Source organism: Bombus huntii, chromosome 11 (genome assembly GCF_024542735.1).
Source record: "Bombus huntii isolate Logan2020A chromosome 11, iyBomHunt1.1, whole genome shotgun sequence".
In the NCBI taxonomy this organism is placed as follows: Eukaryota; Metazoa; Arthropoda; class Insecta; order Hymenoptera; family Apidae; genus Bombus; species Bombus huntii.
Window position 1 is genome coordinate 7,008,950 of NC_066248.1, and position 21,581 is coordinate 7,030,530.

At 33.1% G+C, this 21,581-nt stretch overlaps 5 protein-coding genes across 10 annotated transcripts in view; 1 reads left to right on the top strand and 4 right to left on the bottom strand.

The window, feature by feature from the left end:
* LOC126870823 (transcription elongation factor 1 homolog) overlaps positions 1-21,581 on the top strand; it is a 222,825-nt gene that overhangs the window by 185,754 nt on the left and 15,490 nt on the right. The window lies entirely within an intron of this gene.
* On the bottom strand, positions 187-4,208 carry LOC126870843 (probable citrate synthase, mitochondrial). The gene is made up of 3 exons (XM_050628914.1): positions 1,921-4,208; positions 757-1,674; positions 187-668 (listed from the first exon to the last, which is right to left on the bottom strand). The coding sequence occupies exons 2-3, from the start codon at positions 1,660-1,662 to the stop codon at positions 399-401; spliced, it is 1,176 nt and encodes a 391-aa protein (XP_050484871.1). The 5' UTR covers positions 1,663-1,674; positions 1,921-4,208; the 3' UTR covers positions 187-398.
* Positions 5,051-19,108, bottom strand: LOC126870842 (probable citrate synthase 2, mitochondrial). The gene is made up of 4 exons (XM_050628913.1): positions 18,960-19,108; positions 7,622-7,777; positions 5,963-6,886; positions 5,051-5,874 (listed from the first exon to the last, which is right to left on the bottom strand). Exons 1-4 carry the CDS (start codon positions 19,002-19,004, stop codon positions 5,608-5,610), a joined length of 1,392 nt encoding a protein of 463 aa, XP_050484870.1. The 5' UTR covers positions 19,005-19,108; the 3' UTR covers positions 5,051-5,607.
* LOC126870846 (methylenetetrahydrofolate reductase) lies at positions 18,960-20,823 on the bottom strand. The gene is made up of 5 exons (XM_050628925.1): positions 20,621-20,823; positions 20,333-20,550; positions 20,076-20,236; positions 19,679-20,001; positions 18,960-19,600 (listed from the first exon to the last, which is right to left on the bottom strand). Exons 1-5 carry the CDS (start codon positions 20,821-20,823, stop codon positions 19,552-19,554), a joined length of 954 nt encoding a protein of 317 aa, XP_050484882.1. The 3' UTR covers positions 18,960-19,551.
* Positions 20,792-21,560, bottom strand: LOC126870851 (phosphatidylinositol N-acetylglucosaminyltransferase subunit P). 2 transcript variants are annotated; one of them, XM_050628933.1, is made up of 2 exons: positions 21,251-21,560; positions 20,792-20,960 (listed from the first exon to the last, which is right to left on the bottom strand). In XM_050628933.1, the coding sequence occupies exons 1-2, from the start codon at positions 21,558-21,560 to the stop codon at positions 20,935-20,937; spliced, it is 336 nt and encodes a 111-aa protein (XP_050484890.1). In that variant the 3' UTR covers positions 20,792-20,934. The 2 variants fall into 2 exon arrangements, with proteins under 2 accessions (XP_050484890.1, XP_050484889.1); XM_050628932.1 differs by lacking the exon at positions 20,792-20,960 and having other exon boundaries at positions 21,085-21,560.

Here is a 21,581-nt window from a genome sequence, read left to right on the forward strand (position 1 = left end):
ACGAATTTGCCGCGAATGGAGAAACCAGAAGTCAAAAAGATTCTAAATTCTCGGCTGATCAATTTATTTCTTGCGTCTCATTACGAGACTGATCCTTCGAGTGGCTTTTGTTAGTCGGTACACACGTGTAAATTTCACCACAGGATTAGACAGCAGTAAATGTTTAGTGATTTACTAACTGTACAATGAATTATGTCATTTTTATTTCTAAAATTGTTATTGCATAAGTTAATAAAAAGCAACACGTGTATTTACAATGAATTTTGTTTACCGTTAATGCACGCATTTTCTTAAAGAGCTTGACGATTAAATTGTATATAAGTTCGTTCTATGTTGCAAAAACGCTATTTAGAAAGCTTTAGTGAACATAATTTTTCACGAATAAGAATGGTTTTCTTTTATTTAGCTTTAACCAATTCCATAAGCTTGTCAGTGCTTATGGATTTGGGTCTTTCTATTGGAAGGCCGAGAGCACGAGACCAAACGAGAGATGCCAGAACACCAAGAGCACGTGATATTCCGAACAGGACAGTGTAATATTGCATCTCTGTCATTCCATAGCATTGTAAGAGAACTCCCGAATGAGCATCTACATTTGGCCATGGGTTTGCTACTTTACCAAGTTCCATAAGAATGGGGGGAACTACTTTATACACTTGAGCAACGAGCTAGATATATACGAATATAGTCATTAGCAAGGAATAAACCACATAGAAACTTTATACAAATATTAAATGAGTTATTCGAGAATTTTACCTTGATTAGTTTGTCATCCGGCATGTGTTTCATTGCATATTCTCTTTGGCATATATACCTAGGATCAGTCTTTCTGAGTATGGCATGACCGTATCCAGGAATGACCTGACCGTTCTTCAGCGTCTTCCAAATAAAGCCTTTCAGCTCGTCATCAGTGGGACTATCTCCGATTGCAGCGCACGCCTTCTTTAGCCATAGCAATACTTCTTGACTTGCAAGGCCATGAAGAGGACCTGCCAAACCGCTCATTCCACAGCCGAATGCAGAATAGGGATCGGACAATGTCGAAGCCACCAAATGGGTCGTGTGCGCACATACATTTCCACCTTCATGATCAGCGTGAATCGTTAGGTATAATCGTAAAAGTTCAGCAAATTGTGGGTCGTCGTAACCGAGCATTTTTGCGAAATTGCCAGACCAGTCTCCGCCTGGGTCCACAGATGCCCCGAGTTTGCCATCCTTGTAAAGGTTTCTGTATATCATGGCACAGAGTACGGGTAATCTGGCAATCAGGTTCATTATATCTTCGTAAGTGGCGTCCCAATATTTGGATTTGTGTATACCTGCCTCGTATTCTTTTTTGAATATACTGTCTGTACTTAGAATAGTGAGCGCCGCAGAGAATTGATGCATGGGATGAACCGACTTGGGGAAGTTGTTCAGAGTTTTGACTATGTAATCAGGTAATGCGCATCTGGAGGCCCATTCTTTAGAGATTTCTTTCACTTGGGCTTCCGTAGGAACATCACCGGTAATCAGCAGCCAGAACAAACCTTCCGGAAGTGGTTCGTCTTTGATTTTCGGTAGAATCTTCCGGCATTCCAGAATCGATTTTCCTCGAAATTTAATACCTTCTTCAGGATCTAGAACCGATGGTTCCCACACAAGTCCTAACATCCCGCGCATACCACCATAAATCTAAAAAGTAACGAAAAGTTATCACGCGATATCAACATTAGGCGCAAAAAGATAGAAGAAAAAAGGGGAGATATGTTCAGTGACATTGACCTCTGACTATTGACTAGAGGAGCCGCACTTTACACTGATTTGAATGCTACTTTCATATCGTTCGTAATCTAATTTTGCATATAAGAATAGGAACATAAGCATAGAACGTAACATACGAAAAAAAGAAAGAAAAGAAGGAGAAAATATTTTATTTACATATTATTGCACAAGTTTTTTCCTTAGTCAGATCTCGTTAAATTAAACACAAAGAATTCTATTGCCTCCAGAAAATCATTGAGAAAGTGATACAAAGATTACGATTGTTAGGCGGGTAGAATTATTCCGAGAACCTACAAATTTGTTTATATGTACAGTCCTTATCGTCCACCTATGAACATTACAAAAGTTAATACGTATTGTGTTTTCTACGTGCCTTAATCTATTAATATATCATTTTTGTCACGTAACGTTCCGTTCTGGCAATAACATTGCTGTTACGTTCGATAATCTATTCATCATCGGATGTTTAACAAGAAAAACGAATGATATAGTCGGAATTGCACAACAAACAAAAATTACCATGTTCACGGTAACGTCTCCAACTTTGGTGGTTCCGTACTTTTTACGGAAAGCCGCGACACGCTCTTGTTCTTTAGGAATTTTCTCAGCCAAAATCTTTTTAAGATCGGTGAAGGCATTGCTCATTGATCTTATGAATAAGGACAAGACTATGTTCTGTAAAAACGAGAAAAAGGAATTAATTCACCGCTGTATTCTGAAATTTTTTAAATCTATTAATTTCGGATACATACATTGCGAGGAAATCAAACGTTTAGCATTATTTTCAATTTATACAGAAACTAATTATTACGTAATAAGGGAAGAAACTAGAACACGTGCGAGTCGAATCATTAAGATATTTTCTGCCTTTATGACGAGGACACACGATCCGAAGACGTAAATATTTATTGGTTTTATTGGATTTTCTTCGCTTGACTTGATGGATGTAGTCAAATCCTCGTTATGTACAGAACTTTAAAAATCGATTTTACCAATTTTATTGAACAATTCTGTACGATTGAAGAATTAGAGAATAGACGCGATGTACTAATTGTCGCGTGGATGTCGTGATCACGAACACTGATGTTTGCTATTAATAAAAAAATTTTTTTTCAGAACACGCATTCAATACCATTTTTATATTTCCTTCCTAAATCCATAAGTTTATAAAATAGAATAGTTTAAAACAGTATAATTTTTTGTGATGTTAGAAAAATATTAAAATACTTTTCTGTATACATTTTCTTTTATATCGACCCGATATTATACAACTCTTCAATTAAAATAATATAAATTCTTAACCATTACGAATAATGTATAATTTTAAAACACAAAGTGTGAACATTGCTTCGTGCTTAGAAATAGTCAACGTTCATGAGAATTTCAATATATCATCCAAGACTCGCTTGAGGTCATAGGGTCTCGCGTTATAGTTTATTATCAATGCGTCGATCTTGCGAAAACGTGCCGGAAACTCAAAAATTAGAAGAATTATGACGGTTGATATCAAACAACATAATTATACATATTAGATCTCATAATCCACGAAGATAGACGGTAATATCTTTTCTGCCTGTTTAATGCATATTATTGTTCCTCCTTTTTGAGTTCTTATCAACACATTTTTATTTTCAGTAATACAGTTGATATTGATAAACCTTTTACGTTATAAAATTAATCATCTAGATTTTAGCGCGACAAAAAAGAAATTATTTCGGAATTGTATGCGACGGTTATGTCAATGATTATATTATTGGACATTTCTTTTTACAGATGTTTTTAAATTATTAGGTTTTTCATACTTTACTATAGTTGAGCATTCCTATCGAGCACGGGGAATTGTCTGCAGGTCAAAAAAATGGTCAACATGAAACCACGATGGGAAGATAAAGCTGGTAACAATCTGTAGATTTTGACAATCGTTGCATAACTTGGACCGTTTGATTCCAAAAGCAGAATGAATAAAATCGTTTCTCGACTGTTTCTTGAGCAAACCTTCTCTGTGTATACGATATTGAATTTTTTTACATAATATACAGTTCATTCGTTGCAATAATTTTTCATAGTCATCTATGTACGTCAAGTACATTAATATTCGTTAAGTGGTCCAATTTGTTTAGATAAATTCCTCTAAGTTGGTTATTATTAATTCGCTTTAAACATTTGATAGAAACTTCATGTAGCGAAATACATGTATATATATATGCTTTAAAACTTTAATTTGATAGAGTTCAAGCGCAAATAGAAAAGCTCGTAACAGATTAAGGCGCGGACCTTGAAGCATCTTATTTTGGCGAGTACGATGAATGTGAAGGATGACTCTCATTCGATACATTATCAGTGTCGAAAATCATATTACATCGTTAGGCGGTTTGCAAACAACCCACGGTAACACCGCGCGCTGTTATCATCTAAATTGTACTAAATCATGCGCGATAATTTTACAAAAATGCCGACGATTTTACTACCACAATTCGGTGGAATGTACGGTGATTTGGTACTCATTGAGTATTGGTTTTGGAATATTTCTTTACGTGGTTCACAATAACGAATAATAGAATTATTGTAATAAGAGTAACAACAGTAAGCTTTTTATATTTTTGTTTTAAAATTCTTATACTATGTATTGTATAATCTTAAACTATATAATCTACTATATTCTATTTGTTCTTTTGATATACGAATAACAATTAAAAATAAATAATTCAAAATGAAATAAAAATACAAGTCACAAAAAATAAATTGAAAATATTTACTTATCTTATATTTTTATATTTCAATTGTTTATCCTAAAGTGCCAAAAAAGCCAGATATACTTTTGAAAGATTTGTTTATTTTCACGTTCTTTATAAATAAAGTATCGCACACACTCACTCATTCTTGTAACAGTGGGTTTACCACTAGTCATCATTTTTTAAAATTTAAGTTCACCGAAGTAGATCGATGTGATTGAGCCGAGTTTATAATGTTGTTAAAGAATCTAAAATCAACAACTGGTGCGCAAACACTGCAACATTTTTTACATATTTTATTAGCTCTATTTATTTTGTATTTTACATAGTTTACTAAGAGCCATTATATTTTGCAGACTTCTGCTGGTAAAACGGTATTTAGTAATCACGTACGGTATTTAGTAATAGCCGTAAGGATAATTATTATGATTCAATGTATATTCTAAAATTTCTGATATTTTTTTGGCAGTGTCTGTTCAATTTACAATATTTGAAAAACCTTCACTACGCATATTTAGCTTTGTAGTGAACGTTTTAATGATTTACTAACTGTATAATGAATTACGTCACTTTTATTTCTAAAATCGCCGCTCTATAAATTAAACAAAGTGGCAAATATATTTACAATGAATTGTGTTTATCGCTAATGGGCATATTACATCTTTTTAAAGGGTTTGGCAGTTAAACTATATTTAACGGATGAATCTTTTTCGTAGCTTATAGTATATCGCAAAAACTCTACCTCCTTTACACGAAATCTGCATTGTCAACAGAAAAAGGTGAATGAACACGTTATTAAAAGATGTAGGCAAAAGTTTTTGCGATACAGTAAACTGCGAAACCTATTTTTAATGTGTTTACATTCGAAGCACATATCGTTACGTGAGACGATACCTAATTTTACATCTTTTTGATAAGATTCAACAATTAAAACGACTTCCTTGAAGTCATTTAAAATGAATTCGTAATGAGCTCAAGAAGATTACACCTGTCTGTGCATTAATAACATTTTCACTATGATAGAAAGCAGTCAGTTCTTTACTTTTGAAACCATGATGGTGGTGTGTCACAAACTTAAAAGGTGACACCGATTTTTCATAAATAAAGTTGTTTAGGCTTTGACAGATTTCATGAGAAGATCAGTGCTTAGAGATTTGGGCCTTTCTATGGGAAGACCGAGAGCTCGATCCCAAACAAGGGACGCCAGAACACCAAGAGCACGCGATACTCCGAACAGGACGGTGTAATAATTCATCTCTTTCATTCCATAGTATTGCAGTAGAACTCCCGAATGAGCATCTACATTTGGCCATGGGTTCTTTACCTTGCCAGTTTCCAAAAGAATGGGTGGAACTACTTTGTATACTTGGGAAACAAGCTGAAAATATAAAAATATAATCATTAATAGACAACAAGCTAAAAGCTTAATACTAATCCTAAAGAAATTATTCATTCTGAAATTTTACCTTGAACAGTTTGTCATCCGGCAAGTGTTTCAATGCAAATTCTCTCTGGCATGTATATCTAGGATCAGTCTTTCTCAGTACGGCATGACCGTATCCAGGAACGACTTGACCGCTCTTCAACGTGTTCCAAATAAATTCCTTCAGCTTATCGTCACTGGGACTGTCTCCAACTTGAGCGCGCAACTTTTCTAGCCATACCAACACTTCTTGATTTGCAAGACCATGGAGAGGACCAGCCAAGCCGTTCATTCCAGCGGCAAATGACAAATACGGATCAGACAATGCCGAACCTACCAAGTGAGTTGTGTGTGCAGATACATTTCCACCTTCGTGATCAGAGTGGATCGTTAGGTATAAGCGCATAAGTTCGATGAATTGTGGATTGTCGTAACCGAGCATGTTCGCGAAATTCCAAGACCAATCTTTTCCCGCATCGACGGATCCCAAGCCTTTACCACCCTTGTAAATATTTCTGTAGATTGTGGCAGCCACTACGGGTAATTTAGCGATCAGATTCATCGAATCTTCGTAAACGGTTTCCCAATATTTGGTCTTGTGTACACCTCCCGTATACGCTTTCACGTATTCACTCTCGCTATTTAGAAGAGTAATAGCGGCGGAGAATTGAGTCATGGGATGAAGCGATTTGGGGAAGTTGTTCAGAGCTTTGACTACGTGATCAGGTAATGCGCTTCGGGAGGCCCATTCTTGAGAGACTGCTTTCACTTGGGCATCCGTGGGAACGTCGCCAGTAATCAGAAGCCAGAACAAACCTTCTGGAAGCGGTTCCTCACCACCCTTAGCTTTTGGTAGAAGCTTCTGACATTCTGGAATCGACTTTCCTCGGAATCTAATACCTTCTTCAGGATCCAGGACCGACGGTTCCCATACAAGTCCTTTAATTCCACGCATACCACCATACATCTAAAAAGTAACGAAAAGTTATCACGCGATATCAACATCAGGCGAAAAAAGATAGGAGAAAAAAGAAGAGATGTATTCACTGACATTGATGTCTGATGTAACGACCACAGGAGCCGCACTTTGGACTGGCCTAAATGTTACCTTCACATCTATCATGATTTGATTTTATAAATAAGAATAGAGAGAGAAATGTATAACGTATCATAGAAAATAAAGGCAAAAGAGGCAAAAAGGAAAGATGTCTCATATTGTAGCATAATTTCTTGCTTGGTTGGATCTCATTAAACACAAAGAATTCGATCGCTACTAAAAAATCTCTAAGAACGTGATGTACAAGGAATAAAGTTCATCGAGTATTGATATAGAAATTGCGAGATTTTGTTCTCCGATTATTAGGCAGCCAGAATTTTACCCGCAACCTAAAAGCCTGCCTATATATGTATATTGCGATCACATGATAAGCACGCGGCATACGCGCTGATTTCATGGTCTTTATCACCCACTCGCGAGACATTTATCAATGTCACAAAAAATAACTCGTAGTGTGTCTTTCATAGTGAGATTCCTTATCTTCCACGTGGCTTAATATGTTAATACGTAACGTTCATCGCGTGACGTTCCGCTCTTGCAATAATATTGCTGCGATGCATGATAATTTATTCATCGTCAGATATTTAGTACGTAAAACGTATATAAAACGCATGATAACTGGAAATTGCGCGAACAGACGCATACCATGTCTACGGTGACCTCTCCAACTTTGGTGGATCCATGCTGTTTACGAAAAGCCTTGACACGCTCCTGCTCCTTTGGAATTTTATCAGCCAGAACCTTTTTCAGATCGGTGGAGGCATCGCTCAATGATCTTAAGAATATGGTCGAAGTTATCTTCTGTAAAAAGCAAAAGAAGAAATTAATTCTGGATTATATTCTGAATTTATTTTTGATCTCGCTTTAATTCTTATTATCTTTAATTCACATAAATATTAATTGTTACATAATAAGAACAGAAACTAGGACACGTGAAAATTAAATTATTACGATATTCTCTGCCTTTGTGGTGATAACAGTCCGAAGACAGGTAAATATTTTATTGGCATCGTAAAACAATTTTCCACGTTCAACCTGATGGATGTAATTAAATTTTCGTTATGGACAGAATGTTATGTATCGGCGCTACCAGTTGTAACGAATAATCGGCGACAATTGCCGGATTACGTAAAAAGAACGAATTGCGTGTAATGATATATTTGCTCGATCAAGAATACACGTGAAGAGCTAATTCCTGCGCGAATATCGTGATCATTTTAAATTGACGTCTATAATAATAAAAAAGTGATAAAATATTAAAGCTAACGTCTGCTGTTGATAAAGACAATTTTTTGTGAAATATAAATTCGGTATCATTCATGAGAATTTCAATATATCGTTCAAGCCTCGTTCGAGGTCATGGGGCTCCATGTTAGAGTTCATTATCAATGCATAGACCTTGAAAAAAAGTACTGGAAGACGTTAAGTTAAAAGAATTATTACAGTTGACATTGCGTAGCATAATTGCATATCACGTTTTATAATCTTAGGTTGAATTATTTTTTATAAACATTTCTCTTTCCAGTAATACAGTTAATACTATTATAATAAATACCTCCTACGCGATAATAAAACTGAAATGAACTATTCGTGTTCCGACATAACTGTTAGGCAGAAAGTTATTTCTGAAACACGCGTAAGTCGGTTACGTTGATGATTATATCATACGATTCGTCTCTCTGTTTCTTATACGTATTTTTAAATTATTAAATCTTTTATACTATTTTATCGTTAAGTATTTCCATAGCAAGTCATTGTCTACAGACTAGCGTAGAAATCTCTAGATAACGGTAAATACAGGCTAAAAGCTGGGGCAGAGAACATCGATTCGTGACCGCATTTTACGATGAGGAATTAGGTCGAGGTGAAATCACAACGGAAAAGTAAAATGGAACATCCGGTGAGAATTAGTGGATTTCGATATTCCTTGTTTAACTTCAATCGATTTCGATATCAAAAACAGAATGTATGAAAATGGTTTCTCATATTTTTTATCACGTGCAAACATCCTCTATGTTTATAATATTGAATTTTTTAAAAAGAACTCTTTAGAAATTGTGTTCGTAATTATTGGACCGACTTTATCGAATTAGAGTCTCTAGTTATACAATGATCCCGTTATGAAATACTTAAATGTAGATTATTGAAAAATTGTTAAATCAAAAATTCAGTCCATCATAGTGATAGGTGTTTTCTTTTGACTGGAGTCATCTACGAGTGTAGTAATATTGTATGATCACACTATACACCGGACGAGACCATCTTCGACGTACATACAATGAATGCTGAATATGAGTCGCCAGTGACCTTGGCCTTTCTATTAAATTTGTCATGCATCTTATAAGATCATTGCACGCGATTCTCTACATACGCGTCGAAGGTATACAAATCTCGCAATTATATACGCGTGATTTAATGATTTATCATTAAACGAAAATAGTATCTCGAAAGTATCGTTTAATTATAACACGAAAGTTGATCCTGTTACATAATAATTCTATATCTATTCTTATGAAAAAGAATTCGTTCTATAGCAAATGATTTGTGCCGGTGCTATATTTTAGAATTACGTTGTTCTTTTTTTGGCTAGCGTATTGTATTTATAAGTGCAAGGGTTCACCTAGACGTTATTAAATACGTACATGTATACGGAATGTTACATCTGGATACAGGCCAGGGTTCCAAGTGGTTTATGACTAAAAATAAGTAGTTTTACGTGTTCTATAATTTGACCTACACTACATAATGCACACGTGATAAGGAAATTGGATGCAAAGAATGTGTCCTTCGCAACACGAGGATATACAATGTTAAAAAAATGATTACATACGTTTCACCGGGACGTGCGAAATTTAAGGTGTCGTACGAAATGTCACGATTTTATACACGAATTGATCTTTGGTTAATTTGAAGAATTATTTGATTGGAAACTTTGGACTGTAACTTTAAATTTTTGAATAATCGCTTCCATGATAGTTGAGTGAATTAATTATCCGGTTTGTAGATAACCGTTCTATTATTCTAAGTGTTGGTTGCTATGAGTGAAAGTAATGTTAAAAATTAAAAATAAATACTCAACGTAGTAGTATCTTAATATAAAAAGTATTGATTATTCCATGTACATGGCCATAAGAGTGTTTGAATATACAGGGTGGTTGGTAACTGGTGGTACAAGCGGAAAGGGGATGATTCTAAGCGAAAAAAGAAGCCGAAAATATAGAATAAAAGAAATTTTTTTTTTAATTTTTCCATCGAGACAACGATCTACAGTGAGATCCGTTATAACGAGACGTGGTAAAGTGCACGCGTACCGAGCGAAAATTCAAAGTCGATTTTCTCGAAAACAAAGCGTCAAACGAAAAATTTTTATTCTATATTTTCGACTTCTTTTTTCGCGTAGAATCACCCCCTTTCCGCTTGTACCACCAGTTACCAACCACCCTGTATAATTTTCTTAATTACTTTCGATGGCTTAGCTCCGTCGAACAAAATCAAATACCTGGATAATGTTGCTTATCGAACTGCAACATAAGGATAAAGCGAGTTTACAACTCAATCTGTGCGTTATGCGTTATTCCGTTCACATTCCAAGAATGTATTGCTTCAACTGCAAGTAACAATATACTCGGTACGTAACATAAGACGGATATCAGGTGGTAACCACAACGATGTAACGAAATACTAATTGAATAGATTGGGACTGACTTTTATTTCCGTTATGCGTATCGTTGTGAATCAGGTTGATGATGATCAGTTGATCGAGTGGAAATATTAAAATTTCACTAGAAATGCTAATTCTATTTATCTATTTGTATTGATTGATTACTAGTAAAAGGAAAATAAATCACGTAAAGAAACATTATTTCGATTGAAATATATCGGAATACGATGTAAAATATAACTGTCGCTTTACTATCTTGGAAATATTTGTAATCTCTCAGTAACGAGTATACGATGAATTCTAGTTAGTTAATTGTATCTTTTCTCTTTAAGAATTGCGTTAAATGACCATAATTAAAATTGTCACTGCTGTAAGTCAAGAGAAGACTAACATGAGTTCAGAATCCGAATCAGAAACTTTCACCGTAAACTTTCACTGTATTTCCGATATAATCCTTGCAATTTATAAATCGATCCGAGAATAGCTTGAAATACATTTCATTTTTCATATATTTTTCTTTTTTTACGCGCGAGTAAAAATAAAGCGATGTAACTGATGTGATAAAACGAGAAGAAAGTAAGGAAAAAGGAGAAATATCAACTTACAGTAATATAGCGTCCACTTTTACAAAGTCCCAACTTTTTATGATAAGCGATAATTAGCTGCCTACGAACAAAGTTCAATACTTGATTCCTTGCTCGTGTAAAATATGACTCGAGATATCTCGTAATGAATAAATGGTATTACGTAGCGTTAGGTAGTTTACACGAGTTGGTGTACCAATTTCTACATAATTAATACTTAAGTAATATTCAATATTTATACATCTGGATTCCAATCTTACTTTTGTCGATGCTACCTTATTTTTATATTCTCTGCTTTATCTTATATAAATTTTGAATGACAAAAAATAAATATAGTCTACTCCGTTTCTTTCGTTGAATTCGTTAGAATATTTATTAGTCTAACAACCACAATAACATTTAAACTTTCCAACAAAATATATCACCTGATTGAATGTTTGGCCAGATCGGATAAATCGCATATAAAAACCTGGAAAGTTTTGATTAGCGTCGATACGAAAGATAAATATCTCTGAACTTGTGTATGTAAATCATGTATTATCTTGTATTATCATAATAGCACAGATGGCCTGTTACGTGTGTACATACATTATGCTATATGATCGTAACATATCGTGACTTTTCCTTCATCGCGTGCAAGTCACTTCGTTTTATCCTCAATACTATAGAAAACAAAAAATGTAGAGGACAATAGGAAACATATTCGTTGACCTTGAATTATCAGTTATACATATGTATACATATGTAAGTTATACGTTTAATGACGAATAAATATGTAAATACAACAATAGTAAGCATAATAATTTATCGTAATTCTTAATCAAGTAAAACCTTCCAAAATTACATGTAATCGAATTCTTAATTTTATACGACTAGCAAGATATATGAGACAAACTGGTATCACGTGAAGCTTTCCTATGATCGGCGCTTAAATGTTAATAAAATTGAAATTATCGAGCGATGATATGGAAATTTCAATACGATGCAATTAGAATCATTTGTGAAATGATTTATTTTTATTCGCTACTGGTATTGGTAAGGAGAGGACTTTAGTAATGCATAGGTCGATCGAAGAAATTGATTTCCAACCTGAAACTCGTTTACCACTCATCCGATTAGCTCTATCGTAAATGCTAAAAGATATTCAACTCGTACAAGATAGTTGAAAGCATTATATTCTTATGATGATAAATCAAGTTTATTAATGATAAATACAGATATAACTTAAATTAATTCATAAGATGCTCTAACGCTAGCGTTTTTTTTTCCTTATGTGAAGATACTGCCTGCATAGATATAGATAACGATAAAGGTAAAATGTAATACGTTGTTTCTTAATAGTGTTCTAATCTCGACTAAACATGAGGTTGATTTATGTGTTTATGCGGCTAGTTAAATGTGCAACAAAGATTAGATCCTGGTAGTTAGCTATAATTAAATATCTTGGTAATATAAATCTACTACAACAGATTATCGGCCAACAGATTACAACGATACTTAACCAGATAACATTTGTAAAACAACGTGTGATAATGTTTTCAAATTATATAAATATTCTACGTGTTATATGTTTGCGACCGATTTTCGGCCGCGATTCGCCGACATATAATATTAACGTACGTCTGAAAGAGTGAAAAGAACAACGAGATCGAGTGGTCAATTAAATTTTGGATCTGTGAATTGGTTATGTCACGATGAACAGAGATTATCATCCCACGTGTTCACAATATATGTATTCACAGATTTGACGTCACGCATCGCGCGCGATTCGCTTCACACCATGTGACCGACAATGACATTACTTGCACCAGTAATCATTTAAATTCTCTCTAGTTTTCAATGATTTATGCGTGCTGACGCATGTGGTATTACGATGACTTCTTTCTAAAAGTCCATTCCTTAATACGTAAGCACGATTATGTGCCTGAATCTCGCCATCTCGCTATTATACAACTCGGGACATCTTGTTTAAATAATCAGCTACTAAAATAACGATAATAGTTGCATAAATTCATTAACTTGCCATTAATCGGCTATTATACCTGTCTATATATTACGATTCAGTTATAAAAATAGCAAAAAAATAGCTAAAGAAGTTTGAATTTTAAGAAATACGAGGCCCTAGTGTCTTGGTAATGAACGGACAATTTATGGTATATCAAAAATTCACACGATGTCGCAACCAACGAACAACGATACATTCCTACAGTCCAGCCATTCTATGGTTTTATCGTTGAACTTTGGGTACAGGCGCGAATGTTATATGTGCCGGATTATTCGCGTGCATTAGGTCAATCGCATTACTCATTAATATGTTATCGCGATTACAATTTAGTTTCTTATTGATAAACTCGAATAAATTAATCATTTTGTCGATATTTATTAATTCAATCAGGCAAAACGATCGAATCACGTGTCTTTAGACATTTCATTTATCGATATGAAATATAAATTTCGTTGGTGCAAGTCGAGGTTATCTTAATCTGCTCGAGAGTCCGAATTTTCCGTGACCACAGTGACGTCATATAAAATGAATTTTCATTTCTACTCGTTTCATGGCCGATCTTTTCCATAATACGGAAATTGAAGTACGAAGAAAATATGCGAATGCACATTTCAGCGAAATGAAGATCTCTGACCTTATTTCCTCTCTCGATTGAAAGTAGGCTGACATCACCGTGTTCTTGGCGAGAACCAGTTCTCCTTTCTTTACTACACCGATTCTCATTATGAGCAAGTTTCTGCGTGCTCGCTAAGGAATTCTAAATTTTTCGACATACTTGAAACCGTTTTTGAGCAATACGGGTACGAAAGAATTTTCGAAATTGGACGAAACAAATAAATTGTTGCGAAATTAAATTAAACTGAATCGTAAAATCTAATCAAATCCTTGTGCGAGTCAAAAAAACAAATATGTGTTACGGCAACAATATCTTAACTACCGCTTATCAGAGTCGACGATAATCAAAATGAATCATTGTACAAGTAGTAATGGCAATCGCAAGATTAATTTTCTAAAAAACTCAATAACGACAAACTAAATAAATATCGATTAGTAGGCCAAAAACACATCGTCTGTTAGCTATAGAATATACAGGTTAACTTATTTCAGACTGTATACTTATATACAGGGTGGTTAGTAACTGGTGGTACAAGCGGAAAGGGGGTGATTCTACGCGAAAAAAGAAGTCGAAAATATAGAATAAAAAGTTTTCGTTTGAGGGTTTGTTTTCGAGAAAATCGGCCTTGAATTTTCGCTCGGTACGCGTGCACTTTACCACGTCCCGTTATAACGGATCTCACTGTAGATCGTTGTCTCGATGGAAAAATTAAAAAAAAAAAAAAAATTTTTTTTTTTAATTTTTATTCTACATTTTCGACTTCTTTTTTCGCATAGAATCACCCCCTTTCCGCTTGTACGAGCAGTTACCAACCACCCTGTATATTTATATACATACATAATTACCGATATCTAAATGAATTTATATTTATTTAAAGGAAAAACAAAAGAATTTGAGAAGGAGTAAATTTTATTGCACATCGAACCATGGCATCTGCTGGGTAAATTATTAAAAACACTTCAGAAGTAAACCATCGATGTTAATTATATGAATATTATATAGATTTCCTGTTAACTTTCTTTTTCTCTCTTTTGTGGTTTTTCCAAATGAACTATTTTTCGAATTTCTTTTAACATCAAGTGAAATTTTATAATTTGATCCATTTTTCAAAAGGTAAAAAACAATCCTATAAGCAATTAAAATTGTCCGCCGAATACGATATATTTTATTAATTTCTTGTTCGTTCAATTCCATAAGCAGGAAAGTGAAATATCAGCGAAATTTGTTGTTGTGAACGGGTCATTTTTTTATCTTATCATAATCTGCATAAATAAGTATATGACAGGTATATGACGAATATGTTCGCAACATTCACAGTAATGAGCAAAACTGAACACCGCACTTTGAAATAAAATTAATTTTCTAAAATTCGATCAAATGACGATTTTTTTTTATATTAGAAGGATTAGTTTATTAGGTGACATATAAAAATATGATTTTGAGCAATTTGAAAGGAAATTTGAAAAAAGAAAAAAAAATGAAATTCCGAAGGAAATAGTAAGGATCATCTTTCACAACTCTTTTATCTGAGCCTGTTATGAAAATTTAAACAATTCGTTTTATAGATTTGTCAGTTATACAGGGTGGTTGGTAACTGGTGGTACAAGTGGAAAGGGGGTGATTCTACGCGAAAAAAGAAGTCAAAAATATAGAATAAAAATTTTTTTCCTTTTTAAATTTTTCCATCAAGACAACGATCTACAGTGAGATCCGTTATAACGAGACGCGATAAAGTGCACGCGTACCGAGCGAAAATTCAAAGACGATTTTCTCGAAAACAAAGCCTCAAACGAAAAATGTTTATTCTATATTTTCGACTTCTTTTTTCGCATAGAATCACCCCCTTTCCGCTTGTACCACCAGTTACCAACCACCCTGTATAGGTATATATCGAAAATTTCATCGGAATCGATTAACGTTGCTATGAATTACAAACGATTAAATATGGCGAAAATCGCAGCTTTCACGATTTCTGTCCTAAAATCTGCAGATCCTTACATCACCTTGCAATGATAAAATTCTCAACATATGCAGGATGTCCCAGTTTTTTCGGTCAAACATTGTCAGTATATTTTTACAAGTCAAGATAAGAAAAAAATGTGATATAAGCATATGTCACTCCAACCAGAAAAGAGTTATAACAAAAAAACTATATACGAAATTGTGCGTTATTACGGTACAAAATATGAATAGGTCAGGAATACTTACATTTAGCAGTAGTCAGGAGATATAATACTTCTACTACTTCTAACTTCAACGAGCAATAAACGGGAACTTCGAAGAATAAAAATCCAATTTTTTGTCACTGCTAATCTTGTATCGACAGTTGTCTTATATTGGCGAACATTTTGAAATGGAATTGTAGTTTAAGTTGTAGAGGTATTATGATATCTCTTGACTATTGCTAGATGTAAGTATTCTCGGTCTATTTATACTTTGTATCGTAGTAACGCATGTTCATTGCCGCTCATTTCGCATATCTTTCTTTTTTGTTAACTCTTTAACAATGCTCCCAATAACATATATTTATATGACAATTTTTTCCTTCTCTTGGCCCCTTGAATATACTGACAACGTTTGACCGAAAAAAATTGGAACACCCTGTATATTTCTGACTATGATCACAAATCTTCATAACGTGTTGTTAAAATCTAAAAAAAAAATTCTTAAAAAGCAACCTTTACTTTTTTTGGCCTGATTCCGGCCAAACAACGATTGTAATTTCTTCGAAACATTTTTACGCATCTAGTAAAGTAATCCTTTTAACTTCTCAAAAAAATTAAGTCAGTTGGTCGAATTTAAAAAAATTATTGTTTTAAAGAGTGTGTGTTGAATTTTGCTCATTATTGTACATAGAAGAGCTCATACTGCTCATTATCATTAATTGCATAACTAAAAAACATTTGAAGGGCATTGCCAGATACAACACACCCGTAAACTACAATTATCTAATTGATTTCGCGCCATATAATCGTCAAATGGCGCCAAAATGACCGAGAAGAGGGTGTCATGCATGATCCAATTTTTATTAACCCTGAAATTCAATCGTCTTGTCGACAACTGTACGTTTAGCTTTAACTCTTAATTCTTAATATACTTTGTAATACCTTTCCAATATAGAATATGCAATAAAGAATCTGTAATTTTTTTAAATTGAATTGTAAGAATTTGATACAGATTAGAAGAAGATATGACAAGTAAAATGAGTAAAACACAATGAAATCCAACTTTTTCCTGTAGCCGAAGTTTTCATTGCGACCATATATGCCAATAAATTCTTCTATATATAAACTAAAGTTTTTGCTATATTAGGATATTGTCAAGTTATATTACTTAATGATAAGTGACAATAATAAACGATTTTATATTGTATAGGAGAGAGAAAAGGAAGAAATGGTTTTGAAGTAGTAGCACGTTACATGATCCGAAGGTCACGTTTATATATCTATAACATTAGGTAATCGGCGAGCCATCTACAAGTTGAGCGAAGAGTTTCTAAATGTGCCAAAAGTTACAGTAGATATACATACACTTTGTATGAAACTATTCATTCAGTCTTTCTATGACTCCAATAATCAAACTTATAATTTAATCAAATATTAATATATTTTCCTAAAAATCAGTTTCAATGTATCTAATTCCCTTCATAAAACTGAGGAAGAAGAATTAATAGAAATTAAAACCGGATGTGTGTACAATTTTGGATAGTAATATCGAAAAAGTTACATGATCAATTCGAAGTTTCATAGGTAAGCAAATATTTGTCAGGGACATAATGAAGGAACGGCCAATGCAGATTACAAGGACAACACAGATTTTGACCTCGAATTCGTTCTAAAATTGTGATACCTTACGAAATTATAATGTCGTGCACTTCTCAATGGACATGTGTATCGACGTAAGAGATTCTCACATATTTTGTATTATATATCAAGTATTATCGCGATAAGTCGCTACAGCAAAAATAGACTGACAGCTTTCAAATTTTCACTAGATTAACCTTCTAATTTTCACATCAACGAACAAAGCAAATATATTATGTATCTTGCATTGTTTTTCCCTATCATATACGCGATCACGGGGAATTCTGTGTTTTCATCGATTAGGACAAAGAGGATATGTCAACTTGTATCAAAACTTCATTCATGCGAATTGTGAGTGTCCACTGCTGCTATACACATTTACATTTCAATTCGACAATTTCATTTATAAATGTTCGAAATGTAAAACAATAGTTAAAATATTTAGTTAATTCTACCTTTATGAGTATTAATTAAAAATCATCATAATTACGGCTCAATTAATATGTCCGGTCTCTAACTTACGATAAATAGTAATCAATAATTATGCATCGTTTAAAAATTTATTACGTAACATATCAGGCTATCAAGCTTGTCTAAATTAATGCCAAGTTCTGTCGGTCAGGTAAACCTTATATCACTCGATATGTAATTCAATGTACAGTTTTAAACAATTGATCAATATATATTCATTTTATGGTTTCCATAATATTTCATATCGCCACTAAATGCAACGATTCGATTAATAATAAGCTGCATCCATGTTAGAGATATTGCCCCAAAATAATGTGCATTGTTGGAGTTTTGTAAAGGTGTTCTGAGCACACGCTCAATACGTCGAACAGCTTCGAGACAAACCTTTCACAGTTTATTTTATAGCACATTTTATCTATCGAATCAACAAACATGACCCAATATTTTGTCTAGATATCATTAACATAGATGATTTGCTATAAATTTGTAAATTTGTATACCGACAGTTTTGATCGTGTTTAGTTACTAGACTATTGGTCGATAGAACGCCTACTACATACTTGGTACCCAGAACCACATAGCCAAACCGAATAGCGTCTTAGCTCTAAACGGTGCAAGGTTCTAGCATTTCGAAAGAGATAAATAATAAAAAAACCATTTATTTTTATATGACTATCTATTAAAAATTATCAACTATTATTACAAAAAATAATGATGCACGTTAAACACCTGCTTGTCTTTCGAATTTCGCACCGGAACAACGTGAAGTGGTTTAGGAATCATTCAAATATCATATTGTGTACTAAGACCAATCAATTTTTGGTAAATTCATTTACCACGCACCTGAACTTCCAAGCAACGTTTTGGACTGAAATGGAAGAGTGCCATTGTTCTTTATATCCTGGCTTATGGATCCTTCCTCTTTCTTGTTACTGTCACACCAACTATCCAACTGACCACGCGGAGCTCTGGCGCCCAACTCAACTAACTGCTCTCTTCGTTCGTCACAAATATTTCTATCGCGCATGCGCAAAACAGTTAGTGTTCCCAAAGGATCATTTAATGTCTACATATAAATCTGCCATGTTATGTTCATGGAAAATATCAAAATTAACTTTATAACTATTCTTGATAAGTACTTTAAAAAAATTGAAAAGCGAAATGTAGAAGAGTACATTCATAGAGATTAAAATGTACAATAAATTTTAATAGAGATCCTATGTCATTCGTGTAATAAATTTAATATAATATTTCACTGTTGTTCCAGTATAGAGAGTTTCGAGAATTGGTAATTAATGAGAAATTTGGCGCGTAATATGAATACATTTAAACCGATATATTTGTTAAGATCATATGCAGATTCCCATATTTACTATTATTTATCTTAGTAATAGAATTATTTAGTTGTTTAAACTTCTTCCATTTTCAAGCAAAATTAGTGAAAGATATTAAGTTTATCACATATCTCCAATGATAATGATGGTCTACAATTCATAAATATATAAATAAATATAAATAAGCACATCTTACGTTATATGTTTTCTATTAGAGTGAACAATTACTTATTTAATGTGAAGAAATGGAATCCACAAGCAGTTTTACTTGCAATAATTTTTTTTATAATATTTGTAGCTATTTCTACTGCATAATTGTGTACTTCTTCGTCATTATCTTTTATACATTCCAAAGTATTTAAAATAATTTTAGGTATTTTGATATTACAAATTCTGGCCATTTTTTGGAGACACGTATAATTCAAAATTGGAAAAATACCTGGGATAATTGGAATATTAATTCCAATGTTTTTACAATCACTCACAAATTTAATAAAAATACTTGCTTCAAAGACAATTTGTGTGATAATAAAATTTGCACCAGCATCAACCTTTAAATAAAATTAATGTTAACATATTCGTTTTATATATATAAATAAATAATAAAGTGAAAGAAATTAATTACTTTTTCTTTCAAATAAATCAAATCCATTTCTTTAGACGATGATTCTGGATGCATTTCTGGATAACCAGCAATGCATATACAAAATATATTACCAAATTGATTCCTTATAAAACGTACTAAGTCAATTGCACGTGAAAATTCACTATTTGACTTTGTAGAATCTAAAATTGTTTTACAAAATCCAATTAATATGAAAACTTTCATCTCATAAATAGAGTCTTTTAAACATGAAACATTTTATAACAATTCTCAATTACCACCCCTTAACACAAAAACATTACGTATGCCATGTTCTAATGCTTCCTTTAATATAATTTTTACATCAGTGGAAGTTAAATCTTTAGCTATAAGATGAAGGAGCGTGTTATTTGGGAGTATATTAAATGTATCTAAAGACAAATAATCTTTCATATCATTTTTATGCCATGTTAATGCATAAAAAAGTGGATGGTACTTATTCACTTCTGTAAAAAAGCTAGTAACAAAAATTTTTATTTATAGAAACATAGATAGATTAAGCATTATTAAATACATAACATACAAACCTTTGCAAAAGATCCTTACTTATTACAGGCATCATCTCGAAACTACAAAATATAGCATCTGTCTTGATTATATCTTGTAGCTTTTTTCTTAAATCAATCATTTCGCGTTTAGTATCTACAGACCGAAAATGATCTGCAATATTATCACATTCGTCATCAATACATGGATCGTGCACTTTATCTTTCGACACAAATTTTTTCATTTTTTCGGTATGTACATGTAGAAAGTACAGTTAACAACTATATAATTTTTTGCCTCACTCAGTCCATATAAGATTACTGATATCAAATTGCGCAATGTATGAAATACATAATCAGTTTAATGTAATGGACCAATTTCCTGTAAGTAATACTAAAGTAATACTAAAGTAATACTAAATAAAAATTTAACATTATAGTTGCAAAATTATTAAACTAAATTTCTCAAAATATTAACTCCCAGAATATATTGTAAAATATTAAAATTTTTTACATTATATTATTTCAAATTTATTTCATAGATTATTACATCTTATTTAACACCTTTAAAATATATAAATTTTTAATGTCACTTATTGTTACTTCTTTTTGCTAAATACAACTTCCTACAAACTTCTGTTATTGGAATATCATACACAGAAGGTATACCACCTGGAACAATTTCTTTTTTAGGACGTGAATGTTTATCTGTAATAGTGGTGATATCATTAATATCTGGAGTCATAGATAAGTTTATAGCTGGGTAAATAATAAATGCAAATGTAGCAAGGGCAGTTAAAGCCCAAATTGGTATTGCTACAGCCCAGTATTTAGAAGGCCAATATGTTAGTCCTAAATTATGTAAAATTTGATCTGGTATTAAGGCCCATACCAGGAATAAAAGGAATAGCATATTTGAACCTATGTATAAAGCATATCCATAAACAGATCTTGGTCCATATGGAGCTGGGGTATGTTCCATTTTATATATGTTATGCTATGG

Excerpts from the sequence above, each read along its gene's own strand:
- LOC126870851 (XM_050628932.1), bottom strand. The coding sequence starts at position 21,560 with ATGGAACATACCCCAGCTCCATATGGACCAAGATCTGTTTATGGATAT.
- LOC126870842 (XM_050628913.1), bottom strand. The coding sequence starts at position 19,004 with ATGGCACTCTTCCATTTCAGTCCAAAACGTTGCTTGGAAGTTCAG. Across the intron at positions 6,887-7,621 it reads GAGAGGTCACCGTAGACATG|ATGTATGGTGGTATGCGTGG; the intron begins GTATGCGTCTGT and ends GTTACTTTTTAG. Across the intron at positions 5,875-5,962 it reads CGGATGACAAACTGTTCAAG|CTTGTTTCCCAAGTATACAA; the intron begins GTAAAATTTCAG and ends TTATATTTTCAG.
- LOC126870846 (XM_050628925.1), bottom strand. The coding sequence starts at position 20,823 with ATGAAAAAATTTGTGTCGAAAGATAAAGTGCACGATCCATGTATTGAT. Across the intron at positions 20,237-20,332 it reads TGTTTTTGTGTTAAGGGGTG|ATTCTACAAAGTCAAATAGT; the intron begins GTAATTGAGAAT and ends AAACAATTTTAG. Across the intron at positions 19,601-19,678 it reads CATTTCTTCACATTAAATAA|ACCATCATTATCATTGGAGA; the intron begins GTAATTGTTCAC and ends TATGAATTGTAG.
- LOC126870843 (XM_050628914.1), bottom strand. The coding sequence starts at position 1,662 with ATGCGCGGGATGTTAGGACTTGTGTGGGAACCATCGGTTCTAGATCCT. Across the intron at positions 669-756 it reads CGGATGACAAACTAATCAAG|CTCGTTGCTCAAGTGTATAA; the intron begins GTAAAATTCTCG and ends GTATATATCTAG.